This window comes from Prionailurus viverrinus, chromosome B4, assembly GCF_022837055.1.
Source record: "Prionailurus viverrinus isolate Anna chromosome B4, UM_Priviv_1.0, whole genome shotgun sequence".
NCBI lineage: Eukaryota > Metazoa > Chordata > Mammalia > Carnivora > Felidae > Prionailurus > Prionailurus viverrinus.
In genome coordinates, this window is record NC_062567.1 from 133,939,547 (window position 1) to 133,960,707 (window position 21,161).

Here is a 21,161-nt window from a genome sequence, read left to right on the forward strand (position 1 = left end):
CCACCACTCACAGCACCTCACTTAAAGGACTACTACAGGATATACTTCAGGAAATTGAATTCTGAAGGAGGGGTGAGATTTAAGAAGCAGGGATGAGCAAACAGACCGGCAAACACGGGAAAGCCTAAACAAACACGGATTGTATAAAAAAATACAATAATAATGACTAATTTGGGTGTTGTCAGGACAAGGCTGCATGAAAACACTAGCCGTTGGTAACATGTAAGTTGAAGCTGCTCGTTATATTCAGGACGGTAGAAATATTGTGAACTTTGGGCTTTCTAAGTTGAGAACACATGTTAAAAATTTAAGGGTCACCTCCTCTGTAAGAATAGAAATAAAATATTTAATTCTCAAGACAGCGGAGGGGAACACAAGTGTGAGAAGGAAAACTTGGACGGAGACAAACACGATGGAGGAGAGAAAGAGAAAAACACAGAGCCGAGAAATCAGAGACAGTAAACAATACAGTGGTAGAGGGAAAAAATCCAACCATGGCCGTCACAATAAATGGAAACAGACTACACTTGACCACTAAAGAGGCCCAGGGGTTCATTTTGGAATTTTTAAGATTCAGATATGCTATTTTACAAGAAACACACCTAAAACACAAAGAGTGACAATAAGAGTGAGACAAGATATACTGGACAAATACTAATCCAAAGAAAACTGTTATGGATATTTTAGTACTAGATAAGATAGACCATGAAAGCCAGAGGGATAGAAAGATAACTACATAATTATAAAGGGAACAGTTGATCAGGAAGACAGGACAAACCTTTACTGGCAGATATGTGCACCAGAAGACAAACCTAACTTACAATTCAAAATATCAGTACTAGGGGGCGCCTGCGTAGCTCAGTCGGTTGAGCGTCCGACTTGGGATCAGATCATGATCTCACCGTCCGTGGGTTCGAGCCCCGCGTCGGGCTCTGTGCTGACAGCTCGGAGCCTGGAGCCTGCTTGGGATTCTGCGTCTCCCTCTCTCTCTGCTCCTCCCCCGCTCGCGCTCTGTCTCTGTCTCTCGAAAATGAAGAAACGTTAAAACGATATTCAAAGTATCGTACTTGGGTATTCGCTTGCTGTTGTTCCCTTGTGCCCGGTTCCACTGGGAATTCGGGGTGAATGTGACAGAGGCACGACTCAGAAATCCCTGGGTCCCTGGTCAGAACAGGTTGTCACAACAGTGCAAACCTGGCTGCCCTTGGCATCCTGACAAGTACACTCTGAGAGTCCACGGTGGTCTTCATAGCTGCCATTCCTCTGCTGAACCCCGTTGCTGTGCGACTACTTGGTATTTATTTCCATATTCCTAGCACCTCCCACGATATCTGGCAGAGAAAGGGACGCAATAGGCCTCCGTTCAAATGATAAGTTGGAAGACTATGAACCCAACAGGATGAGTGTCTACAATTGGCATTCCCATTGAAAAAGCACAATGTAAAACTGTAGAGGCACACTCATTACAAACACATAAAAATGATATACGTATGTGGATACAGGTGAAGGGAATGTGGAAACACGAACACGGTAAATTTGTTATAGAAGGTGTATTGTGACTTTCTGCTCCTCAGTTTCATTATTGCCATTAAATTATGACTTGTGTAATTTTGAAAACGAAATACAAAGAAATGACTATATGGCTTTTAGTTATTCAGCAGAGCAATTCTTAAAAATCGTCACCATGTACAGGCAGAAAAACAGCTGTTTTCTGAGCCATGGGAATACTCACTCCTAGGGCCAAACCTTGCTTTTTACTCTAGAAGCCAGAGTGGCAATACACAGGGTTCACCTCTGAGAAGGAAAGAGGAGGCTGTGGAGAATGGGTCTAGCTGGCCTCACTTAACAGTCTTTCTTCCTTCTCCTCCTCTCTTGCCTCTCCTTTCCAGAGAACCCGAGGTGTCCGCCAATTATCCCGATCCTTAGAGAAATGGCTGATTCCAGGTTGAGGGCAAGAGATGTCCCAGAAGAGCCAGGAGCATTTTGCCATGTCGGAAAGGAAGAGACCTATTGGGGACGATCAGGGTCGCACCAACAGGTCTCGGGAGCCAACTGAGGAGGTCCCGCTGGCCAAGATGGAACGACTGAGTATCAGTGAGAACACTGATGAACTGCAACACATCAAATATGTTCCCATTCATGAGTTTGTGGTAAGTTAGGAAAAACCACTCACTGCTCGCTTACGGAGTATGCTAAGAAACCAATTCACTATTTTGGAAGGTGGTAAGTGAAAGGACATTGTGCCTTTCTTAGACCAGCTGTGTCTCACTGTCGCCAAGTAGTTGAAGAGGGAAAGCTTTCATTACAGAAGCACTCCAACCAATAAAAGAAGAAAGGATAGATGTGAAATATCACCACCTTATAATCCCCAGTGAATTCGTGGAGAGAAGTACTTTCAACCATGGCTGCTAACACCACAAAAAGAGAGACAACCAGTCCACATTCGCTGCCACTGCCTATGAAGTATTGTTGCCAGAACAACTGAACAGATATCTGTGTATCTATCCATTTAGGGGCAGGAGAGGGTGGGAGAGGGAGACAGGAGAACATGTTAATGTCACTGTAGATGTCGGTTGTCAGATGTCAGTTGCAAGAAACTCCAGGTAATAAACAATCCAGGCTTCTATAAATGCCTCATAAGGGAACAAATTAACAAATGGAGAGAGACCCTACAGACCAAAAAAAAAAGAATTGTGGCAAATCAATCTATTGTAATGTACAGACCTCATTTGGATCCTGACTCAAACTGTAAAAGAAAATCTGGGACAATCTGTTAGATTTGAACCCTGGCTAGGTATGTATTACTATTATTGATAATTCTATTAGGTGTGAAACCAGTATTTCCACCATGTTCTTTTTTTTTTTTTTTAATTTTTTTTTTCAACGTTTATTTATTTTTGGGACAGAGAGAGACAGAGCATGAACGGGCGAAGGGCAGAGAGAGAGAGAGACACAGAATCGGAAGCAGGCTCCAGGCTCCGAGCCGTCAGCCCAGAGCCCGACGCGGGGCTCGAACTCACGGACCGCGAGATCGCGACCTGGCTGAAGTCGGACGCTTAACCGACTGCGCCACCCAGGCGCCCCACCACCATGTTCTTAAAAAGACTTCTTGGGGCGCCTGGGTGGCTCAGTCAGTTAAGCATCTGGCTTCAGCTCAGGTCATGATCTCACGGTTCACAAGTTTGAGCCCCACGTCGGGCTCTGTGCTAACAGCTCAGAGCCTGGAGCCTGCTTTGGATTCTGTCTCTCTCTCTCTCTCTCTCTCTCTCTCTCTCTCACCTGCCTTGGATTCTCTCTCTCTCTCTCTCTCTCTCGCCTGCTTTGGATTCTGTCTCTCTCTCTCTCTCTCTCTCTCTCTCTGTCCCTTCCCCTGCTTGTACTCTCTCTCTCTCTCAAAAATAAAACATTAAAATTAAAAAAAAAAACTTCTTATCTTTTAGAAAGACATAGTGAGATCTTTTCAATGAAATATGATGTCTGGTATTTGTTTCAAAAATATCCAGGGTTAAGGAAAAATGGGCAAGAAGATAAATGATTGACCATGAGTTGACTGTTGAAGCTGAGTACCTTAGTGGATTCATTATATTATTCTCTTTACTTTTGCATGTGTTTGAAATCTTCACTAAAAAAAAGTAGAAGACATTAATAAAAAATAAATGAAGCTGTGCCGTATTCTCCTGGCTGACGTTTGGGGGGGGAAAAAAGTGTCAAGGAAACAATGGGACTCTTACCTCTTCATTAACTGGATAAAAATCCTCCTTGGTAATCGGTACACAAAGGTGTCGAAGACAATCTTTAGGTAATTCAAAGACACACAGCCACTTTTAGAGGGGTCCCCTGCACTCAGGGCTCTTTCAACCTTTCCATAGGACTTGGAAAGCTGCAGGGAATAAAAATTCGAGCATTGCATTCACAGAAACCCACTTCAAGCGCTATTCAACCAGCTTATTTTTACCAAAACCTCGTCACATTTTTCCCCTCCAAAAACTGATCAAAAAGGTTATGGTGGCATGTACTGAACTTCAAATGTTTAATTGATGAGCTCGCTACAGAACACTATCCCCAGTCACCGCTACTCAACTGACAGGGTAGACAAGTTTCTCCGGGAAAAACAGCACATATAATAGCTCCACCTCAAATTTCAGAGCTAAAAATATTCGCTGGATGTGCCAGTTTGATACATCTTTCTTAATATACTTTCAAGCCATTCCTACTGTGAGCCCATGCTACGTGTCTCTTGATTAAATCAGGTCAATCAAACAAAAAAGGCGGCGACATTTTATTAAGAACAGAAGTAGCTTTCAGAGTAAAGAAACTCATTAATATAAAGGCTGCATAAACAGAGCACACGTTGTGCATTCCTTTAATTCTTCTTCTTTTTTTAAATGGGGAATCACAAGGAATCAGGGTGAATGAGTTTTGCTTTATGGAACTTCTAAAATTCAGTAGAGCCGGTTAACCGCTGATTTTTATATGACTCATAAAAATACTATGAAGATGGGTTTTATTTCCAAAGGTTTTTCCTGCTGTTTATTATTGAGTAATAACAAGATTCTCCAATATTTCCAACCCTCTTCACTTTGTCTGAATTCGGTCTTTCTTGACTTCAGTGAGAAACAAAATAACCATCAACTTGGGGTATAAGGTGACTTTCTTAGAAAAACAAACAAACAAACAAACATAAAACCTGCTGGAACATGGAAATACATGTACAAGAATCTCTACCCACTATAGGAATAAGAAGCAGATTTACTGACATTCCCAAAGCTTGCACAGGAACGTCAGAAATCTAACGGCAAAATCTTTAAAAATATTTAGAGAATCTCAGGGCCTAGACCTCTTCGAAAGTTGCACAGAACCAACCCAAAATGTGCCTGCATCTGCCCCTCTCTCTTTTGGGGAGGTGGGTTGACAGAGAGAAGCCAGAGCCAGATGTGGGGTATTTACTGGATTAATGAAATCCACTTTAAATATCTTGATGACATTGGTCTCCAGTGAGATTTTTTTCAGGAGCGTGTTTCTGACACCATCAAGAGCTTTTAGGAAAAAAGCGGGGTAGGAAACAGAAATAGTGTCTTGGTGACATGATACCAAGGAATTTTCAATGGTTACTCTTTATAAAAGGAAATTTTCAGTGGTTACTCTTTATAAAAGGAAAAAAAAACAACAACAAGCAATTCAGCAAAGTAAAAAGAAGGACATAAAGATACTTGGAAGTCTCTCCATCCAATTTTTTTTACATGGTGTTCCAGAAACTCTCGTAACGTTCATATAAACATACAACTTTATAAAATTGGGACCATGGCTATACATCCAGATTTGACAGATTTTTTTTTTCATTTAACAATATGTCACGAAATGTTTTTGTGTAAGCACTAATACATATCTACATCATGCTTTTATTTTTTATGAAATTTTAACGTGTATTTATTTTAAAGTTTACTTATTTATTTATTTTGAGAGAAAGAGAGAGCAGAGGAGGGGCAGAGAGAGAGGGAGACACAGAATCCGAAGCGGGCTCCAGGCTCCGAGCTGCCAGCACAGAGCCCGACGCGGGGCTCGAACTCCCGGACCGCGAGATCGTGACCTGGCTGAAGTCGGACGCTTAACCGACTGCGCCACCCAGGCGCCCCTACATCATGCTTTTAAATGATGCATGGCACACCATCACATTATTGATAGACCAGTAAAAAGGACACCCATTTTCTGTTTGTACATTTAATTTCTACAAATGCTTCCCTGATCCCCAATCCAGATGAGGTCCCCCTTGTTATTCTCTGTTGTGACACCCTGTCCTTTTCTTTATTTATCGTGTTTGTGAATGTGTTTGTGTAACACCTCTCCCCCTGATGTAAGTTTGTACAATCTCCATGAGAGCTGGGTGTGTCTGTTTTGTTCACTCATAATTACCTAGAATAAAGCACAATTTGGCATGCTGGAGGCATTCAATAAACATTTGTTTTAAATGAATATATTTTTACCAAAACTGTTAATTTTTTTCATGTTTATTTTTGAGAGAGAGAGAGAAAGAGACAGAGTGCGAGCGGGGGAGGGCAGAGAGAGGGGGAGACACAGAATCGGAAGCAGGCTCCAGGCCCTGAGCTGTCAGCACAGTGCGCACACCGGGCTCGAACTCACAGACTGCGAGATCACGACCCGAGCCGAAGTCGCACGCTTAACTGACTCAGCCACCCAGGCGCCCCTTTACCAAAAACGTTCCAAAGAAGGGTTGCAAAGTGTCAAAAGCTTTGACACATCAGTGGGAAGGCACATAAAGATTAAAATGATAGCTCAGACGTCATTCTAGCCACATCAGGATGTAAAAAGGTTAAAGTCTAACGACATTAAGCGTTGGTGAGTAGGCGGAACGACAGGAATTCTTTCTCATATGCTTCCGCTGGGACTGTATATTGGTATTTTGAAACACGGTTTGTAACTGCAGGCAGCCTTGGTGGCTCAGTCAGTTAAGCATCCGACTCTGACTTCGGCTCAGGTCGTGATCTCACGGTTCCTGAGTTTGAGCCCCGCATCCGGTGAGCCTGAGTCCCACCTCTCTGCCCTTCACTTGTGCCTCCCCCCTCTCTCTCAAAAAATAAAAGAAAAAAAGAATATAGAGTGGACTGATGATACACACATATAACTCTAGAAAGTGACACGAAAACTCATTCCATTGCGGAGGGAAATTGAACAGTCGGAGCACATAGATAACACAAGTCTGATACTGCCAGTTAAAGCTGAGGTGCATGTCCCTTACAACCGACCAGGCAATTCCACTCCTAGGTGTAAGCTATTCCTAGAGAGATGTCTGTGCACACGCCCCAAAACATACGTGTGTAACCACTCAGAGCGGCATCACTGGGATCAGCACAAACCAGGAAGCAATCTAAACATCCCTCTGTAAGAGAATGCATCATTTGTGTCGTTGCGGATGATGGAAAACTGTAGAGAAGTGAGAATAATAATACAGCTCTATCAAGAATGGGGGAGGGGCGCCTGGGTGGCTAAGTCAGTTGAGCGTCTGACTCTTGATTTCGGTTCAGTTGATTTTGGCTCAGGTCGTGATCTTGCAGTTTGTGGGTTCAAGTCCCACGTCAGGCTCTGCGCTGACAGCATGGAGCCTGCTTGGGATTCTCTATCTCCCGCTCTTTGCCTCTTTCCTGCTCGCTCGCTCGCTCTCTCTCTCTCTCAAAATAAATAAACTTAAAACCTAAGCACAAGCAGGATGAAAATAAGTGGTTTTGCAACTATAGAAATTTGGAAAGAAAGGAAGGAGAGAAGGAAGGAAGGAAGGAAGGAAGGAGGGAAGGAAGGAAGACAGATCAGGCAAAAGACAGAGAACCCAGTCTAAGGAAACATAATACAAAAAAATATAAACACGTGATCACCTACAAAGGTTTCGTGCCATAAAAAGAAACTAAGACTATGACTTCATTATAAGAAAAGCTTGAAGTCAAGATGATAAAACAATGAAAAAGAAGGGATATTGCAAAGCTAGGAAAATTGAGGACAAAAATAGTATCATTACAGGACCTAATAAAGAAATTAGAAATAACACCATAAGACGCAAGTCTGAGTTAAAATTAATAATAAAGGAAAGGCTTGAAAGACTCCGAACGAAGGCAGGGGAAAAAGGCTGAAGGCAAGCTGGGAGAAGGTGGCAGCTGTCGAGGACGACGATGACCCAGTGTGAGGGTAACTGGGAATAACACCGAAGGGAGGAAAGATGCTGCGAAGGCAGAGGGACAGAGAGCAGGAGAGGATTTTAGTGACACAGGAGAAGTTTTCTGGAAATGACGGACTGAATCTGTACCTCAAAAGAACACACTGTGTTCCAGGAAACTTTGACATAAAATGCTCCGTGCCAGTATGGCTTAGTTTTACTTTTTAATTTCAAGGATTAAAGAGAATATATACTTTAGGCATCCAGGTAGAAAAAAGGAATTACCTATAAGGGGGAAAAAAAAAAACCAGTGAGCTCAGGCTTCTTCAGGACACCCAATGCCAGGAGCGCCTGGGTGGCTCAGTCAGCTGAGCGTCCAACTCTTGACTTCAGCTCAGGTCATGATCTCACAGTCATGAGTTTGAGCCCCTCACTGGACTCCGTGCTGGTGGAGCCTACTTGGGATTCTCTCTCTCCCTCTCTCTGTCTTTCCTCTCCCCTCCCCCGCCCACCCACACACTCTGTCTCTGTTAAAGTAAATAACTCAACTTAACAAAACAAGAACAGAAGACAACGGAACAAGGCTTACAACATCTTGAGGAAAAGAAAGCAAGATGGAAGAATTACACCCAGCCAAGTGTTTCTGGAAGAAAAGTAAGAGGCAGACAGTCTCTAATATGAAAAAAACAAAGGGAATAAAGCCCCCATGAGCCTTTCCTAAGGAAATTACTTGGCTATGAAATCCAGCCAGCCAAAAAAATAAATCAAAATAATGAACTCAGAAAGGGATTAACTACGGTAAACGCTGGCAAATAGTCGTGTGTCTTAAACCCACGTAAATACCCAACGAAGGCCAAACGACCAGGGAAATTATAGGACCGGAATAGAACGTAAATGTCATGGTAAACCCTGGCTAAGGACAAAATAGAAACAACAAAACTTGTGAGGTGGGAAGGTACACCGGGAAGCGAGAGCCCGCCCGTACCGCCTGCGATCGAAAGATCCTTCAAAAACACCGTAATTTCTGCAACTCTTAATGGCTTTCTTAATTCTCTTCTTGCCTCAAAGTCCCTTTTGGGACCTGACATTATCTTGTGGTGAAGAAATATTTATCCCAAGTACAGAAATATCTTCCGCTTCACTTGAAGACAGCACTGTCAGCAAGGACTCGGATTTAAACTTGGCCCAGGGGCCTCACTGGCAGGGGAACTCTAGACCCGTCATTAAACCTCTCCGTGCCTCAGTTTCCTCAAGTTGAAGCTGGGATGATAGCAGGGCCTGGCTCACGGAGCTGCTGTGAAGACTGAGGAGGACCCTGCCTCGCACCCAGCGGGCCCCACAAAAGGGTTAATTACGAGGGTGGAGAGGGTGGTGATGCCTCCTTTGCTTCCGGTAAATTCAAAGACATTTACGTTAAATACATCTTATTTGTAAACGGAGCATGATTCTCTTCTTATAAAATTATTTCTGTCTATGTATCCGCCCACCCACCCACCGAGGCAGTCATCCTTCTATATATATGAATAAAGACGGGCCGAGAATTATGTTCACCAAATGTTGCCTTTGATTATTTCTGGGCGGGGGATTTTGAATAATTTGTACTTTCTTCTTTGTACTTTTCAGAATTGCTTACTTTTTTGGTAACACTAATGTATTTTGTAACGGTTCTGTTTTTATGAAAACAATAAATGTATTAACCACAATAAGAGAAAACAAAGCTTTACTAATTTACCAACACAATATTACAGACTCACTTCTCCAACACCTTGATCAACACTGGCTTCTGTTAATTTTTTCCTCATTGACATTTTTCTACTGAACACCTTACATTCGCTTTTCAAAGCTCGACGCGCCTCAGTCTGTGGTTTACATGGCACGTACTTTGTCAAGTTTATCATTTGCTTACACAAAGTTTTGCTGTACAAAAGCTTTTCATTTTAATGCAATCAGATGTAGCATCTTTTTCTTTATGGTTTCTGGGCTTTGCATCATGCTTGAAAGGTAGTCTCGATTTCAAGATTAAAAAATTTTCACCCACAGTACTTTTAAATTTAAATAGTTGATTCGTGCAGAATTCATACAGATTCATACAGATTCATACAGAACCTGTGAAGAATGGCAGGTTACGAGCTTTTTTCCCCCCTGCGCGGCTGGCTAGTGAATTTTTCCAATAATAATTACCCAATGAGCCACTCCGCATCCCTGCCACACTTTACTGGGATGCCTGATATCATATGCTGAATTCACAGACACAGACTGATCCATCACCCAACTATTATCTTAAGTCAATTTGAATGTCAGATGGTTGTACCAGTGCCATACAGGCTTAGCATACCTTTATATTTTTATGTGATATATTGTTATGTGGTCCTCTATTACTACTTTTCAAAAGAAAAACATATATATGTATAGCCATCCAGATATAGGGAGAGCAGACATTAATTTTGAATCTTCCAACCCAAGAACCAAAAAAGACCTCTTCATTTACTCAAGTTTTCCTTTAGTTTGCTCAATAAAGATGCCTCACGTCCTCACAGGAGTCTGGAATCTTCTTCACCAGATTGACTGCGTGAGCAGCACAAAAGAGATATGTCGGAACCAGCCTCTCAGCACCAGTACTGTTACGGACAGGCTGTCACGACAGGTTGGAGGAGGCCTCAGGGTCCCAGGAGGTGGAGGCAGGATCCACACGATGCCTAGAAATAGCGTCCAGACCTAATGGTTTTCCACAGCTGTCAATCTCCTGTGCTCGCACTTTAGAGAACCCGGGCGTTAGGGAGACACTCTTACCTCCTGGCAGAAGGCCGTCTCAATTTCTTCCAGGGAGCAGTTTTTCCAGACCTCTTCGGATGAAACAGAGCTGTGAGGGCACTCCCTTTTGGAATTTTTGACGGATTGACTCTCCCAGGAGACCTCTGTTCAGACAAAAGAATTTTCGTTCATTGACGGTGTCAAAGATCCGTTTGAATATTCAGTGTTTCCTGTTCATCTTCACCTGCCTGGCAAGAATTCAAGACCTGAATGAACCAAAAGCACGACGAACTATGTACTAAATGGTGTTGAAATGACGGGCAGAACATTTTAGAAAAAAAGTTAAATTAATCTACCTGCTAGCTTGTGCTGGGATAAACCTTAGGTAAACGGTACATCGAGTAGAAGAATCAAACCGTAAAAGCAGAAGAAAGTTAAGATGAATATTACACAGAACACAATCTCTGGGTGGGAAGTCCTTTCCGAGACACACATTACAGCCCCGAATCACTTAAATAATGGATCTGCCTGACGACATCAATATTTTTCTTGGCTTGGTTAAAAACACACACTCCCAAATCACAATGAAAGAAACGTGAGTGAGAAAAACTATAGGTTAATTACCATGATGCATGAGTAGCTCTTACAAATCACTAAAATAAATACTCAGTAGAACATAGACGCAGGTTGTGAACAGGTAATTCACATAAAAAGAATGAAAAATTCCAACAAACGCACAAAAAAGTACTGAACTCATTGGTAACCCAAACTCTAATTAAAACAAGTTAACGATATGTTTCCACTTGTCAAATAGGCATGGATAAAAGAGAATAATAGGGAAAGAAATCAGTCCTGGCCCGTGTATAGAAAACTTGGTAACTGAATACTTTTAAATCTCCTTTTAGAATTTTACACGAATGGAATTATAGGACCGTCCAACAAATGTATGTGGGTAAGGATATTTTCTGCACTGTTTAAAGACTTACAAAACCGAAACAATTTAAATGCCCATTAATAGAGGATTGGTTTTATAAATCATGGTTCACCAAGCCTATAAAATACCACACAGACATTAAAAACAAAGGTGCCTGCCTAAGTTAATGAACATGGAAAATTTTCCTTCATATATATTGTATCACGATTGAAAGAGATATTATTAGCATAATTTAATTTTCATTTTAATACTTACGTTGTGTATTTGCCTGTCTATCCACCCTCCCATCCACCCATCCACCCACCCAGCCACCCAGCCACCCATCCATCCATCCATCCATCCGAAAGGAAATCTAAGAGGATAGTACACCAAAGAGAATACAGTGGGAGGATTCAGGGGGTAGGATTACGGGGATGGTTATTTGTGTTCTCGTGTTTTCTGCCTTTTTTGCAGGAAACATGGATTACTTTTATAATAAAAGAATAAAATAAATCTACAATATAGCCATTTTCTTTCTCAAAGTCGACTACAAAGAATCACAAATGGTTTCCCAGATTTATTTCCTAAACTGTCTGCAAATACGCTTCACTCAAATTAAGCACACTTACAACGACTCAGCTGTAGTTAACAAACTGCCAGTCTTCTGGAATCCCATTGCCTACCTCAAAAAAAAAAAAAAAAAAAAAAAACAAAGAAAGAAAAAGAAAAAAGAAAGAAAAAGAAAAGAAAACAAGGGAAAAAGAAGAAGAAAAGCAGCCTCCCCCATCTGGCTATGTAATGAAATACAAAGCCATTCTTCCAGAACGTGGTCTGGAATTCTGTGGCATCAGTGAGCCAAGCACTTGAAACTGGGATCTCAGAACGCACACAATGCAAGAGCCTCGTCGAGAGACGGGGAAGCCGACCCACAGAACCAGGGTCTGACTCGGCTGGGCACACAGAGGTCTCCAGTCGGGCTTTCTGACACTGCGCCCTGGTGCGGGCTCCACTCTGGGGCACTGGTACTCTAATGACAGTTCTCGGGGACACAGGGCACATCAAGGGAAACCCATCCGTGCTCTGTAAACAGGATGCCAGGGTCTGGAGGATGGGGGCGGGAGGGGGGGTTGGGGTGTGAGGCCTGCCCTCGGGGAGCTCACAGTCCAGGGACCCGTGCAGCTATACTGCCACCATAAGCTGGCTATGAAGCTCAACCAAGCCACGTTCAAGGGCACCTCTCTCGTCACAGTTACGCCAGGCCTCACTCTTCAGCCGGGCGTAACAATTCCCACCACCTGTTAATGTCCCCAGATTTCCTCTGAAGGGTTCTTGCTGATTTGAAATGGGGTAAAGAGGAAATCCAAAGCTTAAGGGGGGCATTTATGCATGTCATAGATGCAGCAGCAGGAAACCCACCCCCAAATGTCACTTCTTCAGGTGCCAAATAGATAGTGCCCTTGATAAGCAAGATGATGATGGCTTGTTAAGAACACCAACATAGCAAAACCAGAAATATGCAAAATCAACAGGAAACATAGTTCTATACATTCAGAAAAGTCAAGGGTCACGATGCCTGCAAATAAATGACATACTGCGTCCCTGATAAGAGGTAGCAACAGCATCAAACCCACCAGCAGCTCTTGGTAGTAAGTCCTTATAGGACCCATTTTCCCCAAAAAGGAACCTACAGAAGCAGATTTTATTCTTACCATTTATAGTTCATAGATAAGAGAAAAAAGCAGGAGTTCATATGAGAAACAGAAACAGATACAAAGAAGTATGTGGAATTATGTGCTTACTTAAGAGAGTGAAATTTTAGGAAAAATGCACTATTATTGCTCTCTTGAGCATTATTTTAAAATTATTTAAAAAAAATTTTTTTTCAACGTTTATTTATTTTTGCGACAGAGAGAGACAGAGCATGAACGGGGGAGGGGCAGAGAGAGAGGGAGACACAGAATCGGAAACAGGCTCCAGGCTCCGAGCCATCAGCCCAGAGCCTGACGCGGGGCTCGAACTCCCGGACCGCGAGATCGTGACCTGGCTGAAGTCGGACGCTTAACCGACTGCGCCACCCAGTCGCCCCTATTTTAAAATTATTTTAAAATTATTTTAAAATTTTTAAAATTTTTAAAATTATTTTAAAATTTTAAAATTTAATTTTAAAATTATTGCTCTCTTGAGACTATTTTCCCCAAACCACCATGTAGAAAACAAACATTATTAAAACACTAGTAAAGATTTCACTCTAGAAAAATCAGAAACAGGGGCACCTGGGTGGCGCAGTCAGTTAAGCGTCCGACTTCAGCCAGGTCGCGATCTCGCGGTCCGTGAGTTTGAGCCCCGCGTCGGGCTCTGGGCTGATGGCTCGGAGCCTGGAGCCTGTTTCCGATTCTGTGTCTCCCTCTCTCTCTGCCCCTCCCCCGTTCATGCTCTGTCTCTCTCTGTCCCCAAAAAAATAAATAAACGTTGAAAAAAAAATTTTTTTTAAAAAGAAAAATCAGAAACAGTCTAGAATTTACTTATCCGTCCATGTGCTTCACGGCTGGAGTGCCAAGAAAAGCATTTCTGAGTGAAACCCTGAAAACAGTACGAAGGTGAGGACGACTCACTTTGGATCCAGCCACTGACTCTGCAGCCTTCCAGGACTACCCACACAGGCTTGTGCTTCTGGGTCCCCATTTGCAAGAAGAAATGGACAGAAATGCCACGGAGTTTGCCCACAAGATGCTCAGTACACATTAGCTACCTATTGGTTGACGAGAAATGTTTAAAAAAATTTTTTTTCAACGTTTATTTATTTTTGGAACAGAGAGAGACAGAGCATGAACGGGGGAGGGGCAGAGAGAGAGGGAGACACAGAATCGGAAACAGGCTCCAGGCTCCGAGCCATCAGCCCAGAGCCCGACGCGGGGCTCGAACTCCCGGACCGCGAGATCGTGACCTGGCTGAAGTCGGACGCTTAACCGACTGCGCCACCCAGGCGCCCCCGAGAAATGTTTTAAATGATAGGAGACAAGAAAGGACTCATGTCAATCAGAGCTAGAAAAATTCTGAAATTCAATGATAGAGCCCCCAAGCAAATTCGAAACAAAATCATTCCAGAAATAAAGGCTGAGCTAAAAGGAACACAAGAGCAAATAAACGAAAGTCACAGGAGGTGAAAAAGGGGAAAAAAATGTATCCAGGAAGCAAAAAGGAAAGAAGGCAGGAAGGAACATGTGCAAGAAGGTGATAGTCTAAAACAGAAGCTAGGAAAAGAAATCCAAGATACCTGCAAAATGTGCCACTGGAAAGAAAACGTAACAGTGGAATGGTTCAGATGCTAAACAATTACAATTCCGGAAGTCTTCCCGAAATAAAAGAGACTCAAGCCTAGCAATTAAAATAGTACCGAAATACTTATAAAATCAGTCACAAGTGTCCAACGTCATGACTTCTAGCAAAATTACTGGGTTTTAAATAAAAAGCGAAAAATGTGCTGGCTATCTGAACACAAAGACCAAGGCACTAATGAGGGAAAGAAAGTCAGCCTGTCATTAAACTTTTCTTCGGCAAAACTTTACATCCCCAGGCACTGGGTAAAGATATTTAAGATCCTTAAGGAATGAAAATCTGAGCTAAGGATTTTATCAAATGATTTTTTATATAGGCCACACACAAACTGTAAGAAATCAGAGAATATCATTTCCATGGGCACTTCACAGGAAGTCTACTGGAGGACAAGCTTCAAATCACCAAAATGACTCGAGAGACAAATAAGAGAGATAGAAGCAAGCAAGCAGGTGTGATAAAGACCTCGCTCCTAATGCGGCAATCTGACGGAAGCTGGGTCAGTGAGACAGGAAGACCTACTTCTCTATGACCTACACAGAGACACGTTAGAAGATGAATCAAAACCTAGAAATGACCTTTGAACTGTTCCATGTAACGTCTCTCTGTTTGATTGCTACCCTGAGCAACCTGTCTGATGTCCTGGCTTTTCCCAAAACCAGTCAGTAAGGTTGGGATTCAAATTAGCCAAGCCATGGGCCAAATAAAATAAATTCCATTAGGAGCCAACCAGAAAGGATATGCTGGTGCCATGAGTTGCAGACTTACGTGCTGAGGATTTTGAACTGATAGGATGGCAATGTGAACGGTGACCAGTTGGTGTCGGCGATTTGTCCCTTCCCACCGCATACCAACAAATAGGCCTCTGCTGACAACCTCGGTGTAGAGCCTTAATATAATGCGGCCCACAGCCCCAAATTACTACAGCTGACCCTTGAACAACACAAGGACTAGGGGTGGCAACCCGAACACAGTCAGAAATCTGCATGGAACTTCTGACCCCCCAAAACTTAACTACAAATAGCCTGCCGTTGACTAGGTACCTTACTGGTAACATGAACAGTTGATTAACACATATTTTGCATGTCGTATGTATTCTATGCTGTATTCTTACAGCAAAGTAAGAAAGAGAAAAGATGTCAAGAAAAGCGTAAGAGGAAATACATTTACAGTACTATGGTATAAAAGCTCTGTGTACGTATGGAGCCCTGCAGTTCAAACCTGCATTGTTTGGGTCCAGTGTGTATCTTTCAGTTAGGACATCCACAAAAAAGAGTTTGTCTTCTAACTGAAGAACTTAAATTTCAATTATGAAAGTTATAGAGGAAAAAGTGGCATGAATAAGATTTTAAGACCATCTCTACGACTGGGGTATAGAAGACAGACCGGAACAGGCCCGTGCTGCAGACGATGGCACCAGCTAAGAGGCAGCAATGAGAACTTGAGCTAACACTACAGGAACAAGAATATACAGAACAGCCAGATATATATCTCATATCAAATCAGATAAAAATTGCCTTTCCTTGTGAGATGCATCATTATTCTACGTACCCTTAACAAACAAAAATGTTGCCAATTATCGGTAACAAAATGTGAAAAAAACTGAGATTCCCATGCTGGAACTGAAATTGTATTACAGAACTCACCTTCTTACAATACCTGGTGAAATAAGCAAAAGAAAAAAATAGTAAAAATTAGAAAAATCAATAAATTACCAGCATAGACTGACACAAGAAGAAACTCTTAACACGGGCAACCAGAAAGCTTTGCTTCCAGTTATGGTAGATTGGCTCACATTGAACCTATCTTCCCAGCAGATAACAAGTATAAACTCTGGCCAAAATATAACCAAAAAACTGTCTGAAGGCACTAGAGAGCAACTGGCATAAACGGGAGTTGACACTTGGAAAAAGAGAGTAACTCTCGATGCATTTCTTATTATTTGGCTTTTCCAGCATCCTGCTGGCTTTAGGAATCAGAAGACAGAGTTCAGGACTACATAGTATCTGGAAAGTATGAAAGTGAGGAAAGACCAAAAAGAAGGGCTTGGGGGGCACCTGGGTGGCTCAGTCGGTTAGGCGGCTGACTTCGGCTCAGGTCATGATCTCGCGATCCGTGAGTTCTAGCCCCGCGTCAGGCTCTGTGCTGACAGCTCAGAGCCTGGAGCCTGCTTCATATTCTGTGTCTCCCTCTCTCTGACCCTCCCCTGTTCATGCTCTGTCTCTCCCTGTCTCAAAAATAAATAAACGTTAAAAAAAAAATTAAAAAAAAGAAGAAGAAGAAGGGCTTGGAGAAGGATTTCCAAAGTCTGTGCATAACTTCTGCCAAAATCTTTGGCTAATCCCTGAACAAGATATATAGAGCAGACAATAAGATGCCCAGCTAAGGCTAAAATAGCAGAACAAAGATTTCAAGCGTTAAAGCCCTCAGGGAGGACAAAGACTAGAGTCTGAGTGTAGCTAAATAAACTGGCTGCTAAAACAAATACTTATATTCTTCAGAGGAACATAACAGAATCTAAAGCCTCTACAATGCAAAATTTATTGTATCCAGGCTAAATTCCAAAGTTGCTAGACGTCGCAAAACAAAACAAGACAGAAAACTGTGATCCCTCATATTTAAGACAAAAAAGTAATCAATAAAGAACCAGACTTGGAGATGACCTAAAGGCTGGAAATAGCGGATAAAAATTTTAAAGCTTTTTAGAGTTTGAATTTCAACATAAGTGCTTGAGAACAAAAGGGAAACTATACTCTTAATGAGTGAACAGACAGCAAATCTCAGCAGAACAACAGAAGCTATAGCAATGCATTCTGTGTTTCTAGTGTATATAAAAGTACAACATATAACAGCACTGTAGCAAGAGACAGGAAAGAAGAATGGGCAAATACTGTTGTAAAGCCCTTATACTTCATGAGAATTAGTATAATATTAGATTGAGGTAGACTCTAATTAATTAAAGACATATAAGAGAATTAAAAAATCATCAGTTTACCCCATGTTCTCGAAATTATGAAAACAATACTGGAAAAGTGTGGGAGGCTGGTATAGGTGGACTGAGAAAGAAGGAGAGGAGCATAATGCAAAAAGGCAAAGATCTCATCTTGGAATAAAATATAAAAGGTACAAAATTGTTTTAAAGAACATCCTCAGGGGTACCTGGGTGGCTCAGTTGGTTAAGTGTCCAACTTCGGCTCAGGCCTGATCTCATGGTTCGTGAGTTTGAGCCCTGCGTCAGGCTCTGTGCTGACAGCTCGGGGCTTGGAGCCTGCTTCGGATTCTGTGTCTCCCTCTCTCTTTCTGCCCCTCCCCCACTTGAGCGCGTGCGCACGCGCTCTCGCTCTCAAAAATAAATAAACATTAATTTAAAAAAGAACATCTTCATAAGAACACAAATTCAGGGGTGCCTGGGTGGCTCAGTCAGTTAAACATCTGACTCTTGATTTTGGCTCAGGTCATGATCTCATGAACTATGAGATCAAGCCCTGTGATGGAGCTGACAGCACACATCCGGCTTGGAATTCTCTCTCTCCTTCTCTCTCTGTCCCTTCCTCACTCACACACACACATGCTCTCTCTCTCTGTCTCTCAAAATAAACACGTAAACACGAAAAAAGCACACAAACTCAGTCAAACAAGATGGTAAGACAACAAAACGAGAGGGAAAGTAATATCGTAAACCAAAGGCAATGCCATGATAGAAGTAATAAATAAGGTAGAAATCACATGGAACAAAAAAAAGACCTTGGCAAAAATCAGATCACAAGTGTAGATAAAAGACTGAGATGTCACTGTGACCTCAGAGGAAAAAGGCAAAGAAATAAAAAGGCACTTTAAGATAACTTAACAGACACAAAAGACAAAGACAATACAACATAAGGATAATCTGCAACAGCGAAGTTAAAAATCAGGAAAATGAAACCAAAGATTTATTCAAAGATGTAACAGTACTTAAAAAAAATCTTGAAATGAAAAAGGTAATTGGACTTGCAGATTAAAAACACACTGTGCAGGGGCGCCTGGGTGGCGCAGTCGGTTAAGCGTCCGACTTCAGCCAGGTCACGATCTCGCGGTCTGTGAGTTCAAGCCCCGCGTCGGGCTCTGGGCTGATGGCTCAGAGCCTGGAGCCTGTTTCCGATTCTGTGTCTCCCTCTCTCTCTGCCCCTCCCCTGTTCATGCTCTGTCTCTCTCTGTCCCAAAAATAAATAAACGTTGAAAAAAAAAAAATTAAAAAAAAAAAAAAACACACTGTGCAAAAGGCTCAACAGCATGACCTATCCTAGCTACGTTTCTGAAACTCAGGACCAAGTAATTCCTTTGGGAAGCCAGCTAGGAGGAGCACGTCGTGGATAAGGGGGAAACCAGGCAAGCGTCAGACTTCCGCACAGCCCCATCAGTATCAGAGGCAGTGGGTCAAAGTCTCTGACGTTGGGGGGCGGGAACGCATGACCCGCGGGTATTACCTCCAGCCAAGACATAGTCAGGATTTTCTTTAGTTTCGTTGCAATTCCTGTGCTTCTGATATGCTCAAGTAAAAGCCAAAACTGATATAAAAGGCCATCTCTAGGAACCCATTTCTACAAAGCTATTTCTGTCTGTCTGTCTTGCTTCTCCTTTCCACAGATCTGCACGGAAAGATGCTAGGCATCACGCTGATAGTGGTTAATTCTGGGTGGTAGGATTGGCTTGACTGTTTACTTCAATCTTTTTTGCTTAATCTGCCAAAGTGTCTGCTTCACAGGGCTGCGGAGAATATGAAGAGAGACAGTCCAGGAGTGTGCTTAGCCTCAGGCCTGGCATGGGACAAATGTTCAGTAAGCACAGTGGAATGTTACGGTTCTCAAGTTAGGCCTCTAAACTTACTTGTGATGAAAAGTCTCTATGATCAAGGGAGACCACCACTTTATATCTCCCTTGGACAAAGTTCACAGCCCATGCTCCGGCCAAACACATTCCCCCTTTGGGGGGAAACTCTCATTCCCTCCACACTTGTCATGTGCATCCTGTGAACTCTGGGCCTGCAAAAGTGCCTCCCGGCTCCTCCCTGGACCGCCCTCCTCCTCCTGTGCACACCCCACGACATTCTGTTCTTCCCTCTCAGGCATTTGTACAGTTTGTTTTGGAGCTAAACAGCTCAAATCTCAACTCCACCAAAAACTAGCTCTATGACTTTGGGAGCTTCATCTAGCACCCTTGAGTCTGAATTTTCTCATCTAAAAAATGGGATAATAATACCCATCTCACAAAGGTGTTGAGAGAAATAAAAATTAAAATTAAGGCTCATGAAGTATCTATACAGAGCACAACAAATTAGTGCTTTATATTATTATTTCTTTTTTATGTGACTTGTTTTATGCCTTACCTGCCCCATTTAAAACACACACACACACACACACACACACACACACACACACACACACACTCCTTAAAGACAGAGTATGTACGGAAGCCTGGGTGGCTCAGTCAGTTAAGCGTCCAACTTCAGCTCAGGTCATGATCTCACAGTCCGTGAGTTCGAGCCCTGCGTCGGGCTCTGTGCTGACGGCTCAGAGCCTGGAGCCTGCTTTGGATTCTGTTTCTCCCTCTCTCTCTGCCCCTCCCCTGCTCATGCGCTCTCTCTGTATCAAAAATAAATTAAAAAAAAAAACAAACATTAAAAAAAAAAAAAGAAAAAAAGACAGAGTATGTTACTTGGCTCCGAAGCCAATGAAGGGCCCAGTGCTGTGCACATGAACTAACAAAACATAAGGGATGAACAGGTTCTTGGAAGAGCATCTGGTCTAGTTATTCCTAAAACTCGAGAGGTGTTAACAAGGAGACCCCCTAAGGAGTCTGCTATCAGTGATCTTAGAGGAACCGAGCTAAAATCTGAGAATGTGTCATTGTTAAGCCTGCCAGTGTGGCAAATCTGAGAATCACAGAAGGTGCTCGATGAGTATTTGTTGTGCTGAATTAAATTGAAACCAGACAGTGACACCACGTCTCGAGGCAAGAAACCACTTGCCTTCAAATGACCAAAGGCTCCCAAGGGAGAATCTCCAGTTGCATCCTTCATAAATTCATCCCCGGGGGACTGGACTCTGCTCTCTCCAGAACTATGCAGCAGGTCAACAACTCTGGGCACTTTGTTGATGAGGCTGGGATAAACGCCATCGGCGCAAGGAGAAAGTGTTCCATCTCAAGGCTACATGCCTGTGTGAGCCTGGCTTTACATGTCTAAGAGAATGCATAAACTACTCAGCTATTTGCCCTTTTATATTAAGATTTTTTTCCCATCACTAAAGGAATAATGTGTTCATTACAAATTTTTGAATATGGGGCACCTGGGTGGCTCAGTCGGTTGAGCGTCCGACTTCAGCTCAGGTCATGATCTCACGGTCTGTGAGTTCGAGCCCCACATCGGGCTCTGTGCTGACAGCTCGGAGCCTGGAGCCTGCTTCCGATTCTGTGTCTCCCTCTCTCTCTGCCCCTCCCCTGCTCATGCTCTGTCTCTCGCTGTCTCAT

The 21,161-nt window shown here is 42.7% G+C and overlaps 1 protein-coding gene across 7 annotated transcripts in view; it reads right to left on the reverse strand.

The window, feature by feature from the left end:
- EFCAB6 (EF-hand calcium binding domain 6) overlaps positions 1 to 21,161 on the reverse strand; it is a 251,139-nt gene that overhangs the window by 154,898 nt on the left and 75,080 nt on the right. For all 7 annotated transcript variants that reach the window (XM_047868126.1, XM_047868128.1, XM_047868127.1 and 4 more), the window contains 2 exons: positions 10,451 to 10,575; positions 3,732 to 3,880 (listed from right to left, as the gene is read on the reverse strand). In XM_047868126.1, the coding sequence (XP_047724082.1) occupies positions 3,732 to 3,880; positions 10,451 to 10,575 (274 nt within the window). The remainder of the gene's footprint in view (positions 1 to 3,731; positions 3,881 to 10,450; positions 10,576 to 21,161) is intronic.